The sequence below is a fragment of the Bufo bufo genome, unplaced genomic scaffold (assembly GCF_905171765.1).
Source record: "Bufo bufo unplaced genomic scaffold, aBufBuf1.1, whole genome shotgun sequence".
Taxonomy (NCBI): Eukaryota; Metazoa; Chordata; class Amphibia; order Anura; family Bufonidae; genus Bufo; species Bufo bufo.
In genome coordinates, this window is record NW_024400238.1 from 1 (window position 1) to 18,546 (window position 18,546).

General features: G+C 45.5%; 1 protein-coding gene across 1 annotated transcript in view; it reads right to left on the minus strand.

The window, feature by feature from the left end:
• Window positions 1-6: 6 nt before the first annotated feature.
• The window catches only part of LOC120983813 (zinc finger protein 407-like), a gene marked incomplete at its 3' end in the record, with an annotated part of 35,845 nt that continues 17,305 nt past the window's right edge, over window positions 7-18,546 (minus strand). Inside the window, exon 2 of the mRNA XM_040413235.1 lies at window positions 7-2,439. Coding sequence (XP_040269169.1) covers window positions 7-2,400 — 2,394 coding nt within the window. The remainder of the gene's footprint in view (window positions 2,440-18,546) is intronic.

Below are 18,546 nucleotides of genomic sequence, written 5' to 3' on the forward strand. Positions count from 1 at the left end.
TTCAGCTAAAGGGTTTCCTTTTTTCTTAACAGAAGCTTCAAACTTTGTCCCATCTGTGGTTACCACGATTTCTGTTTTCTGTTGGTTGAGTTTCTGTTCCTCTACACGATTCTTATGCTTTTTGGTTATACAGTGTCGTTCCATGTCTCCTTTAGTTACAGTGTCATAATTACACACCTTGCATTTATAGTTGTACTGATGTGTATGCTTCCTCCTAATATGCACCTTAAGGTTTGTAACACTGGATGCTGTAAGTCCACAATGAGGGCAAGAAATAGAAATATTTCCCTTTGGTCGTCCTCTTTTAGGTGTGTTTACATGCATTGGATCAGTTTGACTAGGGGCATGTTTAGAACAAAACAATGCTTCAGTGGAAGGTGTAATTAATCCAGAAGGTGACTGTGCTTCTTCAAAATCTTCATTTTGAGGCCTATCTTTGTGCATAACAGCAAATGAAACCCATTCAATGCACTCACCAAAAAGTAACCCAATGTTGTTTTTCTTTGCGTTTTCAATATGTTTGCTCCTTTTAATGTGTCTCTCCATTCCTTCTTTATACATTGTGTATATGTTGCAAGCCTTACATAAAAAGTGATAATCATAAGTATGTCGAAGTTTGATATGCCTTGTCAACACTGTAGATGATCTGGTTTTATAGAAGCACTTTTTGCATTGAAACTGAGGTTTTCTTACTTCTTTTTCTATGTAATTCTCTACTGGGACTTCAACTGTCTGAAGAGCTGCACTACTCTCACCTTCTCGCAGACATTCTTTAGCAAGATCCATTTTCACCTCCATGTTCTTGGCAGAAGGATCACACGTTTTCTCCTGTGCCAAAATGTGCACCTCTGTTGTTTCATGGTGTAACTTGTCATCATTTGATTTAAAGTAAACCTTGCAAATACTGCAATAAAAACACATTTTGTGCTTGGCTTTCATGTGAGTTTCAAAGATTGACTCATTGACAGTGTCTAGACCACAGAGGTAACAATCTAACAAAACACCACCTTTCCTGTGATTGTCATTCTGGCAGTGCTTTTCAAAATCCTCTCTGGTGACACATGAGAACCCGCATGGTTGACAGTAAAACTGCATTTGATTAGCATGTCTCTTCCAGAAATGAAGGGTTAAGTTTTCTTTGGTACCAGCCACGGCCTTACAGTATACGCAAGCATATTGTTCTGCAACCTGTGTAGTATGTATTAATTTAAATGAAGCAGGATGTAAAGTTCCTTCACATTCAACATCATATACAACATCCACATGAGGAACGCTTTCAATTGTCAAGTATGATCCCGCCGCTGGTGTTTCAAGGAATGTTTTAATAGGAGGATTTAGGTTTCCTTCTAGATGCACAACTGACTCTTCAAGTTTACTTTTATTACTAAGTACTTGTATGTGTTTTTTTAACTGTCCAAAACTATGCTTCCTTCTAAACAAGCATCTTCTCTTGTGTTTTTTTCGATCATTCTTTCGTTTGGCTATTATCTTACTAATGGTGTTTGATAGATTTCTTGCATTGCTTTTTCTTTCTGACTCCCCTACGCAAGATGAGCCTTCCGGATCATGTTGAGAACTATCTAATGAGGATGCATAATGCACTAGTTTCTGTTCACTATGTGAGGGTGTTACTTCTGTTTGTAAGCTGCTTGTGTTATTATTGTTTGGTGGAAGACCATTATCTTGACTCAATTTAGTTTGTGTTTCTAATGTCTTAAGTGCAGGGTTTGACTTTTTGATTCCACGTTTACTTACATTAATCTTCCTTTTTTTAACACACTTTTTCTGGAACAATTTATTTTCTTGAATAGATTCCTTACTTTTAGGGTCAATAATAGCATGAGATTGTAAGAATTTTTCATATGAACATTGAAAGTGTGTTTCCAACTGAACTGCAGAACTAGGTGGAGTGTTTGCATCAGCAACTTCAGAAGGCTTATCTGTACTATTCTCAACACAATAATCTCCGACTTTTTCACTCCCATTCATCGTTGTGGAACTATCAAGTCCTTCTTCTTTGGTTAGTGTTGTGGAGCAACCTATAGATTGTGTTTCATTATGACAGACATCACTTTCTGCTATCCCAGTAGTTTTCACTTGATTGACATCTAAGCAATGTTGACTATTGAGGGAATCCAGTTTATTGAGTTCCTTTTCGCTTATGGCCAATTCTGTTTCTAACTTTGCTCTTTTTGGCAGACTTAGATTTTCAGAGTCATCTTTGACATCGCTCACTGGGGAACATGGCTGTGAATATGGCCTTTTATTGTTTGCAGATCCAGAATCTCTCAGATTAGGATTCAAATGACCATCTCCAGTTATGTTATTTTTATCTATCTCTTCCACAATGGACACATTTTCTGCTACAGGCTGGCTTTCTTGAATCTTTTCATTTTCCATATTTAGTAAATCGTAATGTTCATTGATGTGAAGCTTTCCCTAGTAAAAAAAAAAAAATATAAGTTGTTAAAATAAAGTTGCAACTTGCAATACAAAAACACAGCACATTTGATAAGCAATATCTGAATGGTTTCTTTAGCATGAAGATGTTCTATACACATCTAGATGTCTGAGAATTTTTTTTTTGTAAAACAGAGATGTCAAGAAAATAACTAAATTGTCAAAAGTCTGACAAACTATGTGTCTGTGGAACTTTAAAGAGTTTTCTGGGAATATTTAACCAGAGTTCCCAGCCACTCTGGTCCTGCACGCTGGCCTCCTTTGGTCCATTTTCAGGTCCCCAGCTTGTTTTTTTCAGTCTGAGGCATGGACATGGTAACCTGCACTGCTGCAGCAACATCTGGCTTCAGCGTTGACTTGAATATTGGGGACACATCACTGCTAAAGTCATTTAGTCATTGGCGGCAGCAGCACACATGACCATATCCATGCCCCGGACAGAAGGAAACAAGCCAGGGACCAGAAAATGGATGAACGGGAGACATGACGCAGGACCACAGTAGTGGGAAACAGTAAAGTATGAATCTGTTCAATATGTGATACAGGCTAGGGGCCAACATTAAATGGTTAAATATTCCCCCAAAAAAACCTTTAAGGCTAGTTTCACACTAGCGGCATGGACCTCCAGCAGGCTGTTCCATCGGGTGAACAATTTGTCGGATCCGTCCTGCCGCTAGTGAACGCGTGCCCCCGGACTACCGCTCCGGCCCCATTGACTATAATGGGGGCGGGGTGGAGTTCCGACGGCAGCGCACGCCGAGAGGCCACCGGAAAAAAAGTACTACATGTCGTACTTTTATTCCTACAGCCTCTCTGCACGCTCTGCCGTCGGAACTCCGCCCCCATTATAGTCAATGGGGCCGGAGCGGTAGTCCGGGGGCACACGTTCACTAGCGGCAGGACGGATCAGACAGGCTGTTCACCCGACGGAGCAGCCTGCCAGAGGTCTGTGCCGCTAGTGTGAAAGTACCCTAAAATTGTTTTCTTACAATCCCACTTTATTAGATTTTCATTAAAAGGAATGTGCCACCTATAATTTTTTTTTTGCCAGTTAAAACCAGAAAATGACACACATCTTTTTTTGTAATCAGTTTTTATTTTCTGATTTTAGAACATTTATTCTATTACCTGAACATGATTATGAGGGCAGACATCTTGTAGGAATAAAAGTACGACATGTAGTACTTTTTTTCCGGTGGCCTCTCGGCGTGCGCTGCCGTCGGAACTCCACCCCGCCCCCATTATAGTCAATGGGGCCGGAGCGGTAGTCCGGGGGCACGCGTTCACTAGCGGCAGGACGGATCCGACAAACTGTTCACCCTTGCCTGAACGGTTGTTAACAACATTTAGAAATATGCTTTACAGCAGCCACCAAGGGCCATAGAATTAGGGTTGTTGCGGGTATCGAAATTTTGATACCCAATCGATACTTTTGTCCCGGTATCGATACGATACCGGGATTTCCATTTTTTCAATATTGGGCTGCGCAGTCTAGTATCACAGAACATGAGCACGCTGCTGTCAGCGCGCTCATGTTCCCTCAGCAGCACAGGGGAGAAGGAAGCAGTCTCTCCCTCCCCCCTGTGCTGCTGCCACCAATGAGGAGATAGGGGCAGAGGAGGGTCGGGTGCACTGTGCCACCAATGATAGGACGACCTTTCATGGCTCCGGACTTAGTTAAGTAGCAGGCTACATGGAGCTGCACCCAGGGATCTCCCTGCACTTACTATTATTCCTGGTCACCGCTCCGTTCACCCGCTGTGCCCCCTTTACAGTCTCCTGCTCCGTATGCTAATAACTACTATCGGAGCGATGGGGAGGAGACATCAGCTTCTCTCCTGGGCATTCCTTCTCCCTGGCTGTGACGTTCTGTGCTGCGATTGGACAGCGCTACAGCCAGGGAGAAGGAACGCCAGGGAGAGAAGCTGATGTCCGGAGCCATGAAAGGTCGTCTTTAACTTTTAATACAGGGGGCGGTGCCGGCAGCAGAATGGCAAAGCCGGCACCCTGCCTCTGACAGGGAGCTGCGATCAGCGGCAGTTAACCCCTCAGGTGCGGCACCTGAGGGGTTAACTGACACTGATCTGCTGCCGGCACCAAACTTCTGTATTAAAGGTTAATTATCATTGGTGGCGCAGTGTGCCCGCCCCCCCCTCAACCCCCCCAGTATTAAAATCATTGGTGGCAGTTGCCACAGAGTCCCCTCACCTCCTCTCATTGGTGGTGCAGTGGCAGCTTCTAATCGGAGCCCCAGCAGTGTAATCCTGGGGCTCCAATCAGTTACCATGGCAGCCAGGACGCTACTGAAGCCCTGGCTGCCATGGTCGGCTCCCTGCTGCTGTGTGCACTATGCACAGGGCAGCAGGGAGAGTGTAAAGTCCTAATCACCCTGATAGAGATCTATCGGGGTGAATAGGACAAGGGATGAAAAAATCCCAGGTTCTAGCCCCTAAGGGGGGAAATAGTTACTAAATAAAAAGTATAATCACATATTGCCACGTCCAAAAAGTCCAAAACTATTAAAATATGTTAAAAAATCTATGCGGTGAACGTCGGAACAGAAAAAAAAACAAAAACTGTGTAATTCGCCATTTTTTAAAAAATGCGGAATGCACGTGGCTTTTTTTGTTTATTTTTTTTACGTGGTATCGAAAATTTAGTATCACAAGAACTCTAGACAGAATAGACTGGAAGGAAATTGTTGGCTTCTACGGGAGAATGTTTTAGGCATGCTGTGTGGCCTGTGCAGAGGTCATTGTACAAGTAAAGAGAAAATAAGCTGACCACCTTATGGGAATCGTGGATCCCATGTTATCAGAAATGACAGGTGATCTGTACAGACCAAGAAGTGGTGCCTATTATTAAAGGGGTTGTTCACCCCTTGTGGTTTTTACTTTTGGCCACCCAGCGTGGCTGTACCTGCGGTGTTAAAAAGGGTTTCCTCTGGATAGGTCAACAGTATCTGATCAGTGGGGGTCCAACACCCAGGACCACCTGCCGATCAGCAGTTTGGGAAAGTGCCTCCTGTGAGCGCCACAGCCTTCTCCTTGCTCGCCAAGCACAGCCCTGTACACTGTAGAGCGGATGTGCTAGGTATCGCAGCTCAGCCCCATTCACTTCAATGGAGCTGAGCCTAGGCCTTGTGAATTGGCCTAGATGTAGCTGCGAGAAGGCCACAGCGCTACTGCAAGCACCGATGCCTACTCAAAAAGCTGATCAGCAGGTGTCCCGGGTGTCGGACCCCGACTAATCAGATACTGATGATCTATCCAGATAAAAAAAAAAAGCCAGTGTCGGACCCCTACCGATAACATACTGATTACCTATCCAGAAGATAGGTCATCAGTTGTAAAGTCTCAGAAACCCCATAGCGACATTTGACGTACTAGTACGTCATCGTGGGAAGTGACTTTGCACAAATTGAAGTAGTCATGATGATCGGGCTGGCACAGGAGCTGTGTGCGCACAATCAATACAGGGGCCTGGCTGTCACTGACAGCCGGGCCTCTGCTTTATGTGCCGGCATCATTATAAACGCTGATGCCGGCGGATTAACCCCTTATATGCCGCAATCAACGCTGACCGCTGCAAATGAAGATCGCAGAGGGGCCTTCATCTGTCTCTCCATCGGCCCCAGGGCTGTGGTGACAGGGGGCTGATGGCTGCCATGGCAAGCCCAGGCCTTGCAAAGTCTCACAGGCACACTGTCAGTGTGAAACCTTGCCCACAAAAAGTGTAGTATTGAATGATGATCAAAAAAATCTTATGTACCCAAAAAGGGTATTAATAAAAACATAATTTTTTCCCGCAAAAAATGAGCCCCTACACAAGACGATCGGCAGAGAATAATAAAAAAATATATATGGCTTTCAGAAAATGGAGACACAAAAACATTATTTTTGTTTTCAAAAATGTTTTATTATGTAAAACTGAAACAATAAAATAAAAAATATAAAATTTGGTATTCTCACGTCTAACAACCTGCTCTTTAAAAATAAAACATGATCTATGCTACCAGGTAAACGCTGTAATAACAAATAAAAAGGCGCCAGAACAGACAATTTGTTTGTTACCTTGCTTCACAAAAAGCATAATAGTGAGCGATCAAAAATCATATACATCCCAAAATAGTACTAATAAAACTGTCACCTTATCCCATGCTTTCCAAAATGGGGTGACTCTTTGTGAGTTTCTACTTTAGTGGTGTATCAGTGGGGCTTCAAATGGCAACTTAAAATTATCCCAGTGAAATATGCCCTCCAAAATCCAAAGGTTTCTCTTTCCCTTCTGTGCCCTGTCGTGTGCCCATACAGCAGTTTTTACGACCACATATGGGGTGTTTCTTTAAACTGTCGAATCAGGGTAACAAACATTGAGTTTTGTTTTGCTGTTAATCCTTGCTGCCTTACAAGAAAAAATGGACTGAAATGGAAAATCTGCAAAAAGAAGTCACATTTTTCCTCTATTTTGCTTTCAATGAAACCTAAAGGGTTAACAAAGTTTGTAAAATCATATTTCAATAACTTGAGGGGTGCAGTTTCTAAAATGGGGTCATTTATGGATGGTTTTTATTATGTAAGCATCAAAGTGACTTCATAACTTAATTGGTCCTTTAAAAAGTGGGTTTTGGAAATATTTAAATAAATGTAAAAAATTGCATCCAAAATTCTAATCCATCTAACATCCCAAAAAACAAAAAATTATAATAATGACATTTAAAAAATGATGCCAACATAAAGCAGACATATGGGAAGTGTAAAGTAATAACTATTTTATGAGGTATCACTGTCTTACAAGCCGAGAACTTAAAATCTTGACAATTGCTAATTTTTCCAATTTTTTTATATTTTTTTTTTATAAAATAACGGTAAAATATAGCGACTCAAATTTACCACTATCCTGAAGTACAAAGAAAAGTGAAAGTGTTCCGAAGTTTTTACTACATAAAGTGACACGTCAGATTTCCAAAATTTGGCCTGGTCCTTAAGGCGAAAAAATGGCCCGGTCCTGATGGGGTTAAACATGGAACTTTACCAATAATCTATCTCCCTAGCTCATTTTATGTTTGCCATTCATATTAGATAGCAGTCGACCAACAGCAATGGCACTGAGTCCCCCATTAGCATGCATATTCAGCTCGGCCCAAAAGGCATATTATTTCAGTGGATGTAGATACTTTATATACGAGCAGCTGCTGCACACATCTGGCAGCTAAGGCTCTGTTCACATCTGCCTTGTTTAGTTCTGTTGTTCTGCTCAATCACAGGAGCCAAACAAAGTAAATAATGGGACTTGTAGATCCACTGCATGATGGACACGAACACAGACTGATGGACCCCACTGACCATAATAGGGTCAGTTGGGTTTCCATGATTTACTGGACTAAATAGAGCAGCATGCCACTGTAGAGTCCAAAGACATCACAAGATTGTCAGGGGCTGTGCAGCTTTAGAAAAGAAAATCGGTATTATGGCGACATCTGGTGGCTACATTAAAATAAAACAGTATTACAGTGGTAGATCCTGAAACCTAATTAAGGGCTCATGCACACGACCATTAGCTGTTTTGTGGTCTGAAAAACATAGATACCGGCGTGTGAATTCTGCATTTTGCGGAACGGCTGACCCTATTAGAACAGTCCTATCCTTTGTCTGTAATGTGGACATTAATAGAACATGTTCTGTAATTTTGCGGACGGCACGGAACAGAAGTGCATGAGTCATGCGTATGAGCCCTAAATATAATTACCGTATAATGATTACAGTCAAGTCAAATTATGTCCAGACACCAAGAATCTTCTTGCAAAAGGAAAAAAAAAACAACATCATATATCCCATTAGTATATGGCAAGGCCACCTCTTGTCGGGGCATATTTCCAGTAAGGAGTCAATGCCAGGAACAACCTATATTCAGTATTTGGTAGAATTACAAGGAAAATGCTAAATTCACTCATTACTGTAAAAATAAACTGATCTGTAACATTTCTGCATGTACCAAATACGCCCACACAAATTGTTAGCTCTTATTTACACAGGCTTGTTGTCCCATATTTAAAGGGGTTTTCCAGGATTTTGATACTGGTGACCTATCCTCAGAATAGGTCACCAGTACCTGATCGGTGGGGGTCCGACACCAGGGACCCCAGTTGATCAGCTGTTTGAGAAGGCACAGCCTACCAAGCACAGCGCCGTATATTTTATAGCAGCTCTGCTTGGTATCACAGCTCAGTCCCATTCACTTTTAAAGCTAGGGCCACATGGCTACATTTGTTGCGCAACTTTAAGGGGTTGTCTCATCACAGACAATGGGGGCATATCTCCAGGATATGCCCCCATTGTCTTATAGGTGCAGGTCCCGCAACTATATCGGGAACGGAGCCCGGTAAGGTGGTGGCTGGAGGAATCCGGTCCGGCCACCACCAAGCGCAGCTCCCCATAGAAGTGAATGAGAGCATACCGCACATGACCGGCCACCGCTCTTATTCACTTCTATGGGCCCGACGGAAATATGGGCTCGGTTATTTTCGGCGGCTCCATAGAAAATGAATGGAGGGCGCGGCGGAGGGACCCCCACCTATAAGACAACTGGGGCATATCCTAGCAATATGCCCCCATTGTCTGTAATGAGACAACCCCTTTTAAGGGACGCAACGACATTGCGACATGTGCTGTGAGACATTTATTGTAATGATAGTCTACTGCGTCGCAATGCGACATGCAGCGACTGGGACAATCGCACAAAAATCCAACTGTCACAAGGGTGTCAAGAGCCACGTCTGACTCCGTTATACCCGGGGTCAGGAAGTCGCAGCGGGTGGCTGCGCGTTCTATGTATAAAGACAGTGCTGTTTCGTAATGGTAGCTTTCTGGGTTTGCCTTGCAACCCTTTTTGGCTCACTCAGGGATCCGTAGCTTCTTCTCCTCAGCTGTTTCTTGTCCAGCAATCCCAACCTCCTTATATTCCCATCTCTCACTTCTCTGGTTGCCAGATATAGAGCTTTCTGCCTGGACTTCTATACTGACCCACTGTAGCTGTGTTCCCTGGTTGTTGTTCCAGAGCGTTACCCTCCGGATCCCTGTTGGGCCTTGGTGGTCTGCTGTTGTCGCCCACCTGGGATTATATGTTTTGTCTGTATTGTCTGTCCTCCCCTTGGTGTTTTCCTCTTAGTGTCAGTGGTGCGGACTAGTGATCCCACCGCCCCGTTCACTACATCGGGCTCATCTTAGGGAAAGCCAGGGTTTAGGCACGTGATCGGCGTGCGGGTGAGGAACCCGTCTAGGGACGTCAGGGCAGTCAGGTGCCAGCCGCAAGGTGAGTCAGGGGTCACCACCTTTCCCTCTCCCTTGGACAGGGCCTTCCCATTTCCCTCCCTTTGCGTGACGCCGGTCATTACACCAACGTGGATGGATTATTTGTGACTGTTGTGTCGCAGTCGCAGCGCGACACCATAGATTATCATTACAATAAATGTCGATCAACATTAGTGCAACACATGTTGCCGTGTAGCCCTAGCTGTAAGGAGCTGAGCATGATACCAAGCACATCTGCTGTACAATGTATGACGCTTGGTAAGCACAGAGAAGACCACTGCACTCACAGGAGCACCAGTGCCTTCTCAAACAGCTGATCGGCTGGGGTCCCGGTTGTCGGACCTCCACTGATCAGACACTGATCTATCCTGAGGATAAAACCCCTTCAACCCTATACCAAGAGAGCGATTTTCAATTTTTCCAATATAATTTTTCCTCCCTGCAGCCATAACTTTTTTATTTTTTGGTTCACATAGCCGTATGTGGAACAAGTTGTACTATGGCACTATTTCATATTGCATAAGATGTAGTGGAAAGCTGGGAGAACAAAAATTACAAATGGGGTGGAATTGGCAAAAAAAAATTCCACCACAGTTTTATGGGTTTTTTTTTTACGACGTTCACTATATTCACTATTTTATCCATTACAATATACAAAAGATCTATATATTCCAATGCAGTGCTGCCACCTACAGGCCTGTATTGGGATATACCAGTAATCAGCACTGGAGCCTCAAGCATAACAGCTTCCCGGCGTGTGAAACCAGCCTAAGGCCTGTTGCACACGAACGTTGTGCATCCGTTCCATGCATTGGGGACCGCAATTTGCTGTCCCCAATGCACGGGCAATGTCCGTGCGGCAGCCGGGACAGATCGAGACCCATTCAACGCCGTAGTGCTTCAGTGGGGTTCCGATCCGTGCTTCCGTTCCGCATCTCCGTGAATTGGCAATACGGCCACGGGCAGACAACGTTCGTGTGCAAGAGGCCTAAGGCCTCTTTCAGACGGGCGTTGCGGGAAAATGTGCGGGTGCGTTACGGGAACACCCGCGATTTTTCCGCGCGAGTGCAAAACATTGTAATGCGTTTTGCACTCGCTTGAGAAAAATCGCGCATGTTTGGTACCCAAACCCGAACTTCTTCACAGAAGTTCGAGCTTGGGATCGGTGTTCTGTAGATTGTATTATTTTCCCTTATAACATGGTATAGTAAAATAGCGCTGGAGGGGTTAAAAAAAATATAAATAAAATTTAACTCACCTTAGTCCACTTGATCTCGCAGCCCGGCATCTTCTTCTGTCTCCTTTGCTGAACAGGACCTGTGGTGAGCATTCATTACAGGAACAGGACTTGTGATGACGTCACTCCGGTCATCACATGATCCATCACCATGGTAAAAGATCATGTGATGACCGGAGTGACGTCACCACAGGTCCTGTTCAGAAGAGACAGAAGAGATGCCGGCTACCCGATCAAGTGGATTAAGGTGAGTTTAAATTTTTATTTTTTTTATTTTAACCCCTCCAGCGCTATTTTACTATGCATTCTGTATTCAGAATGCTATTATTTTCCCTTATAACCATGTTATAAGGGAAAATAATAATGATCGGGTCTCCATCCCGATCGTCTCCTAGCAACCGTGCGTGAAAATCGCACCGCATCCGCACTTGCAGAATATAGAGCATGCTGCGATTTTCACGCAACGCACAAGTGATGCGTGAAAATCACCGCTCATGTGAACAGCCCCATAGAAATGAATGGGTCGGTATTCAGTGCGGGTGCAATGCGTTCAACTCACGCATCACATTGCATCCGCGCAGAATACTCGCCCGTGTGAAAGAGGCCTAACAGTCCATGTCCTCAATGTAGCACCCACACCCAGTCCTACCAAACCAACCACAGGGGGTCAGATTGTGCTGCTTCCAAGTGCTGCTCATGCACATGACCGTTGCCTGTTTTGCGGTCCACAAAACATGTATACTGGCTGAGAGGTTGCCGCCATTTTTTTTAACTCCTTCACAAATGTCCTATCCTTGTCTGCAAAATGGACAATAGGATGTTTTTTTTTTTTTTTGCGGGGTCGTGGAACAGACTTACAGATGCGGACAGCACACTGGTGTGCTGTCTGCATCTTTTGTTGCCCCACTAAAGTGAAGGGTCCACATCTGACCTGCAAAAATGCGGATTGGATGCAGACTAAAATACTTTTATGTGCATGAGCCTTTAGTAACAGTTTTTATTTTTATTTTTTTAGTGGCACAAACTGTTCACTTTCCATTATGGTAGTTTTTATATAGGGGATATATAGTCTACGGTTGCCATGTGCAGCACTAGTAGCTGTGGTGTAAACCAGTGGTGGTGTTATTTTATTTATTTTTCACATTGTGCCCTCCATAAAGGTCATACAAGACCTTTCGGGGGCATTTTAAATTTAACTTTAATTTTTATTATTGCTGATTTCTCCAATAATTGGGACTGACATATTAGTCCCAGTTAGAGCTCATGCACACGACCATCCGCAATGCAGTGGCACTGACAGTGGGGCTGCTGCATGCGGATCACGGACCCATTCACTTGAATGGGGTCCGCGATCCGCATCTGACGGTCCGCACCACAAAAAAAGTAGTGCATGCATTACTTTTTTTGTGGTGTGGAGGCACGGACAGAAAACCCACGGAAGCACTCTGTAGTGCTTCCGATCCATGCCTCCATTCCACACTGCACCTCCCATATTGCGGACCCATTCAAGTGCACACGGTCGGTGCCAGTTTGCAGGCCACAATACGGCCATGGCCCTGTGCATGAGCCCTTACAGGAGAAATAAAGTCTCCAGAGCAACACTACAAATAAATGTAGGCCTTTTAAAGGGGTTGTCTCATTTCACTGTTAATAAGGTGAGATGAGATACAGTCCCGACCATCTCCCGGCCGGGAACAGCAGTGTGCTCCTGCGCTCTGCTGTTTCAGTAGCTCTCATTGCTGTGCATGACAGCTATTGAAACCGTGTAGCACAAAAAGTTAGGCCGCTTCTGAGTTAGGAAAACAGTATAGCTTGCTATGCTACGCTGTTTCAGTAGCTCTCATGCACGGCAATGGCAGCTACTGAAACAGTAGAGCACCGGAGCGCTCTGCTGTTTCCCGGCCAGGACTGTGTCTCATCTCGCCATAGTAATGGCAAGATGAGACAAACCCTTTAAGACCCAGCAACTCATGCAATTACCCAGCGATCACATGATCATTGGGACAGGGGCAAGACGTAACACGGTCCCCCTTCTGATAAGTATACATGGTGCTCATTAAACGGACACAGGTCCAGACCCCCTTCCCCTCCTCTGCTAGTCAGCAGTGGGCCTAGCTACCAGAGGCTGTCTACCTTCATCCACTGCAGTCAGTGGTTCTGTGCTACGGTCACTGGCCCCTCCACAGCACGTAGGGGGTGTGCACTCACCCTGGCTCTTACAGGGCCAGCATGCGCGCACCCTCGTCTTCTCCAGCCAATGGCTGGTATCTGAGTAATAGGTGTTTATAGCATGTAAGTCCCTGCAAAGGTGTTCGGGTCCATTTGTCTGTCCATGTACAGAACTCTTCCCGATTCCTGACTCTGACCCTCCGCTGCCTGATCTGACCTGTGCCTGATTACCATTTTGACCCTTCGTTGCCTGCTCTGACTTCGGACTTGTTTCATGGATTCACATAAACTCTTCATGCCCAGACCTCCGCCTGTCTGACGAATGACTAAGGGTTTGCCTAATGCCTCGGTGCCCCTCTCTGATCCCTGTGGGCAGGGGCCTAGTTATAGGGGGTGCAGAGGTAGCAGTCGCTACCGGGCCAAGGAGCCTGAGGGGGCCCAAAGACCCTTGTGCCACATAAGACACTGGCAGTATAGAAAGTGCATACTGGTCAATTTACACCTCTGGCTGGAGGGAAGGAGTTAGGTTAAGAATTTGGCATGAGGGGGTGCCCTTTCAATGTTTGCCTCAGGCAGCAGGAAGGATATGTGCTCCCCTGCCCCTTGCAAACAAGCACTGAGGGACGGGGGCCCAAGCTGAACTCTTGCACCAGGGCCCATGAGCTTTTAGCTACGCCCCTGCCTGTGGGTCCACTGTCAACTACACCAGGACTACTCCAGGAGGTAGCGACCTGTTGGTTAACACTAGGGTTGTTGCAGGTATCGAAATTCCGATACCCAATCAATACTTTTGTCCCGGTATCAATACGATACCGGGATTTCCCTTTTTCGATACTGGGCTGCGCAGTCTAGTATCTCTGAACATGAGCGCGCTGCTGTCGGGGCGCTCATGTTCTCTCAGCAGCACAGGGGAGAAGGAAGCAGTCTCTCCCTCCCCCTGAGCTGCTGCCACCAATGAACGGAGAGAGGGGCGGAGGAGGGACGGGCACACTGCGCCACCAATGATAGGACTATTCCTGGGTCCAGACCTTAAGTAGCAGGCTACACAGAGCAGCGCCCAGAGATGTCCCAGCACTTACTATTATTCCTGGGCGCCGCTCCGTTCGCCCGCTGTGCCCCATTACTGTCTCCTGCTCCATATGCTAATTACTATCGGAGCAATGGGGAGGAGCCATCAGCTTCTCTAGTGGGCGTTCCTTCTCCCTGCGCTGCAACCGGACAGGGAGAAGGAACGCCCACTAGAGAAGATGATGGCTCCTCCCCATTGCTCCAATAGTAATCAGGATATGGAGCAGGATACAGTAATGGGGCACAGCGGGCAAACGGAGCAACGCCCAGGAATAATAGTAAGTGCTGGGACATCTCTGGCGCCGCTCTGTGTAGCCTGCTACTTAAAGTCCGGACCCATTTAAGGTGGTCTTTAACACATAATACAGGAGGCAGGTGCCGGCAGCAGAATCGTATAGCCGACACCCTGCCTCTGACAGGGAGCTGCGATCAGCCGCAGTTAACCCCTCAGGTGCAGCACCTGAGGGGTTAACTGCCAGTGATCTGCTGCCAGTACCCGCCTCCTGCATTAAGGGTTAATTATTATTGGTGGCGAAGTGCTCCCCCCCCCCTATTAAAATAATTGGTGGCACAGTGCGCCCGCCCCTCTGAACCTCCCAGTATTAAAATCATTGGTGGCAGTGGCCACAGGGTCCCCTCTCCTTCTCATTGGTGGCTGTGGCCACAGGGTCCCCCTCCCCTTCTCTTCATTGGTGGCAGTGGAAGCTTATGATCGGAGCCCCAGCTGTGTAAGTTACCATGGCAACCAGGATGCTACTAAAGCCCTGACTGCCATAGTCAACTCCCTGCTGCTGTGTGTACAAAGCACAGAGCAGCAGGGAGAGTGTAAGATCCTATTCACCCTAATAGAGCTATATTAGGGTGAATAGGACAAGGGATTAAAAGATCCCAGGCTCTAGCCCCTAAGGGGGGGAAATAGTAAAAAAAAAAAAAAAAAAAAGTAAAAAAAAAAATATTAAGTATAAAATCACCCCCTCTCCCAATTTCACATATAAAATATATAAACAATAAAGAAATAAACATAATCACATATCGACATGTCATTAGTCCAAACTATAAAAATAAAAATAGAAAAAAATTAAATAAAACTGCGCGATTCGCCATTTTTTTAAAATGCGGAATGCACGTGGCTTTTTTTGTTTATTTTTTTAGCGTGGTATCGAGTATCGCAATACTTTTTTATGGTATCGTAATCAAATCAAAAATTTGGTGTCGCAACAACTCTAGTTGACACAGTGGTTCAAACACCCACTGACCACTACATTCAACCCCCTTGGTTTCTCCCATAACAGTGCTCACTATATCCTGAAAGTATATCCTGATTCCTACGGAATCACAGAAATATTTGGAGCTTCCAGTAGAAGACATACCCTTGCACAGATTACTGGTTATTGGCTTTATTACACCTCAAATAAGTAAAATATTCAGTCTCTTGTGAAACACAAAAGGATACCACTGACAGATGTAACAGCAGTAACAACAGGTTGGAAACATGACAATTGATGAAACATGGAGATTAGAGTCAAATATTTCAGATTTTCCAATATTAAGCTGTAAGCAGTTGGATCTTATCCAAGAGATGGAGATAGACTGAGATAAATTGTGAACAACTGAAGTATAAGAAAATGATGAGTGGAGCTAAACATTGTCCGCATACAAATCACTACGTAGTATGTCTAGCATGAAAACACAGGCAGTACAAATCAAGGTGGCCCACTTTATAGAAGGACCTAAGGATACATTCTGCTGTTAAATCCCTAGAATTTATACTACCATACAGACCCCTAATGCAGGAGTGGGCAAACGGTTCTGGCACATAGGCTAAATTTTGTCAAATGGGAAAGTAAATCTGTAAAGCAAGAAGTGCTGGTAACAGACTGACCCATCTCAGTCTTTGATGGCTTATTGCTAGGATATGCCATGGAAATCATGGAAATCAAACAGGTGCAGGTCCCACCCTCTGGGATCCATCACTCCTGTCTCCAGAAGTGGAGGAGAGCTCTCCATTCACTGCTATAGGAGTTCCACAAATAGCCTGGATGTTTTTGGTGAATGGAGAGCTCACCGCGCATGCACAACCACCTCTACATTCAACTCTGTGGGACTGCCGGCTCCACTATCTTCGGAACTCCCATAGGATGACTGTGCGGTGCGCTCTCCTTCACTTTGAGGAGCTAGTTCTAGAGATGTGGGTCCCAGAGGTGGGATCTGCACCTATCTGACAGTGATGGCATATTAAAGGGGGTTTCCGAGAGATTTTCCTCTGGATAGGTCATCAGTATCTGATCGGTGGGGGTCTGACACCCGGGACCCTCGCTGATCAGCTGTTTGAGAAGGCAGTAGCGCCTCGACTCACCAAGAACAGTGCCGTAAACTGTATAGCGGCTGTGCTTGGGATCCCCACTTGCAGCCCTGAAATGAACATAGAGGCTGGTCGCACATGCACGTGGCCGCTATATTCATTTCTACAATAGCTATTAGCTATCTCCAGAATTCCTGTAGAAATTAATGGAGAGACCGCACACATGCCCAACCGGCCTCTCTGGTCATTTCAAGGAGGCTACAGGGGTTACAAGGCTCCTGTTCTTGTGATCGGTGGGGATCCTACTGCTGGATAGCGGTTAACTTAAAAGCTATGTACACCTTTGGCGGCAATTTTTTTTAATTATTGCATTGCACTTTTTTTCAATTGGTCTGTATGAAAAATATGGAATCCTTTTTTTGTGTACAGAGCTGACATGATGTAGTAGCAGCCTGTGGATTTTCGGTCTTTTCCGTCATCTGGGGAGCAGACAGACTTCTTATCTCTGCTTTCTGACATTAAACACCCTTTAAAGCTCAATCCTTATCTTACTTATAAGAATGTGCTTTAAATTAGTTTATGACTTAGTAGTTTAACCACCTCCGGACCGCTTAACGCAGGATTGCGTTCCGAAGCGATCGATTCATTCCTCCTTCACGCTTCGGCGCGTCATCTCGCGAGATTGCGCGCATAGCCAGCCCGCGCATTTGCAGTGCGGGCCGGCAAAAGTTAAAGGAGGAGTTCGTCACCAGCCTGCCAGCCAATGATCGTCGCTGGCAGGTTGGTGATTTTTCAAAAATTTAATCAGAAGCCATTTAACACATTATATTTATAAATATAATGTGTTAAATGGCTTCTGTGCTCCTCTGCTGGTCCTTTTCGTCGGTTGGTCCCAGCAGAGGAGCACACATCACTGTAAGTACACAAGACACAACACATTTAGCCCCAGATCACCCCCCCCCCATCACCCCAATTAACCCCTTGATCACCCCTGTTAATCACTAGTGAAAGGGAAAAAAGTGATCAGTGTAAACTGTCACTTTTTTTTTCCACCAGTATTGACTGTTAGGTTTTAGGTTACTTTAGGCCCCTTTGGTAGGTAGTTAGCGTCAGTTAGCGCCCAGCCAACCGTACCGCAGTCATTGATTCGCTGATTAGCGTATCGCTAATCAGCATTGGTACTTTTATAGTATCTGTAAGTGATCAGAACTGATCACAGTCAGATCTATAATAGTATTAGTGTCACCTTAGCTCGCCCTCCACCCAAAACGCAGTGTTTGCCCGATCAGGCCCGATCGGTCACCCACACGTGCGTTCACCCACGCCCGCCCCGCCGCAGTGACAAAATGTTTTATTTTTTTTCATCAGTGCACAATCACTTCACAAGCGCTGCGGCGATAAAAAAAATCAGTTTTAATATTTTTTATCAATCGCAGCGGCTTCCTGTACTTCGCTAGCCTCCCATTTGTAAGACAGGCTTGCTTTTTTTCTTGGGTAGTCTCAGGGAATACCCCCTAAATTTAGTTGACCAAATGTCAAGTTAGGGGTATTCTTCTGAAGAGGCCTACAGGATTCTGACCCAGGATGAGGAATGGGAACCCTCATCTGACGAATCTAGCGGGTCAGAATACGAACCTGTAGAAAGTAGTGGCAGTCTGACACAAAGTTCGGATGATGAGGTTGAGGTCCCTGATACCACCAGGTGTACCCGGCCCCGTGTTGCTAGACCACAGGTTGCGCAGGATCCGCTTCAAGGGCAGCAAAGTGGGGCTGGCGCTGGCGGATTACGTGGTGAGGCATACACCAGCAGCGCAGCCCATCCTGGACCTAGTACCAGCAGTGCCGTACAACATGGTGAAGTGGCGAGCACCAGAAGGGCAGTTGAAGCTGGTACGGTGGCACGTGTATTAGTTCCCCCATCGCAGCCACCGCACAGACAGGCCCGTAGAACCCCTAGAGTCCCTGAGGTGCTGGCAAACCCTGATTGGCAGCCCCCAAAT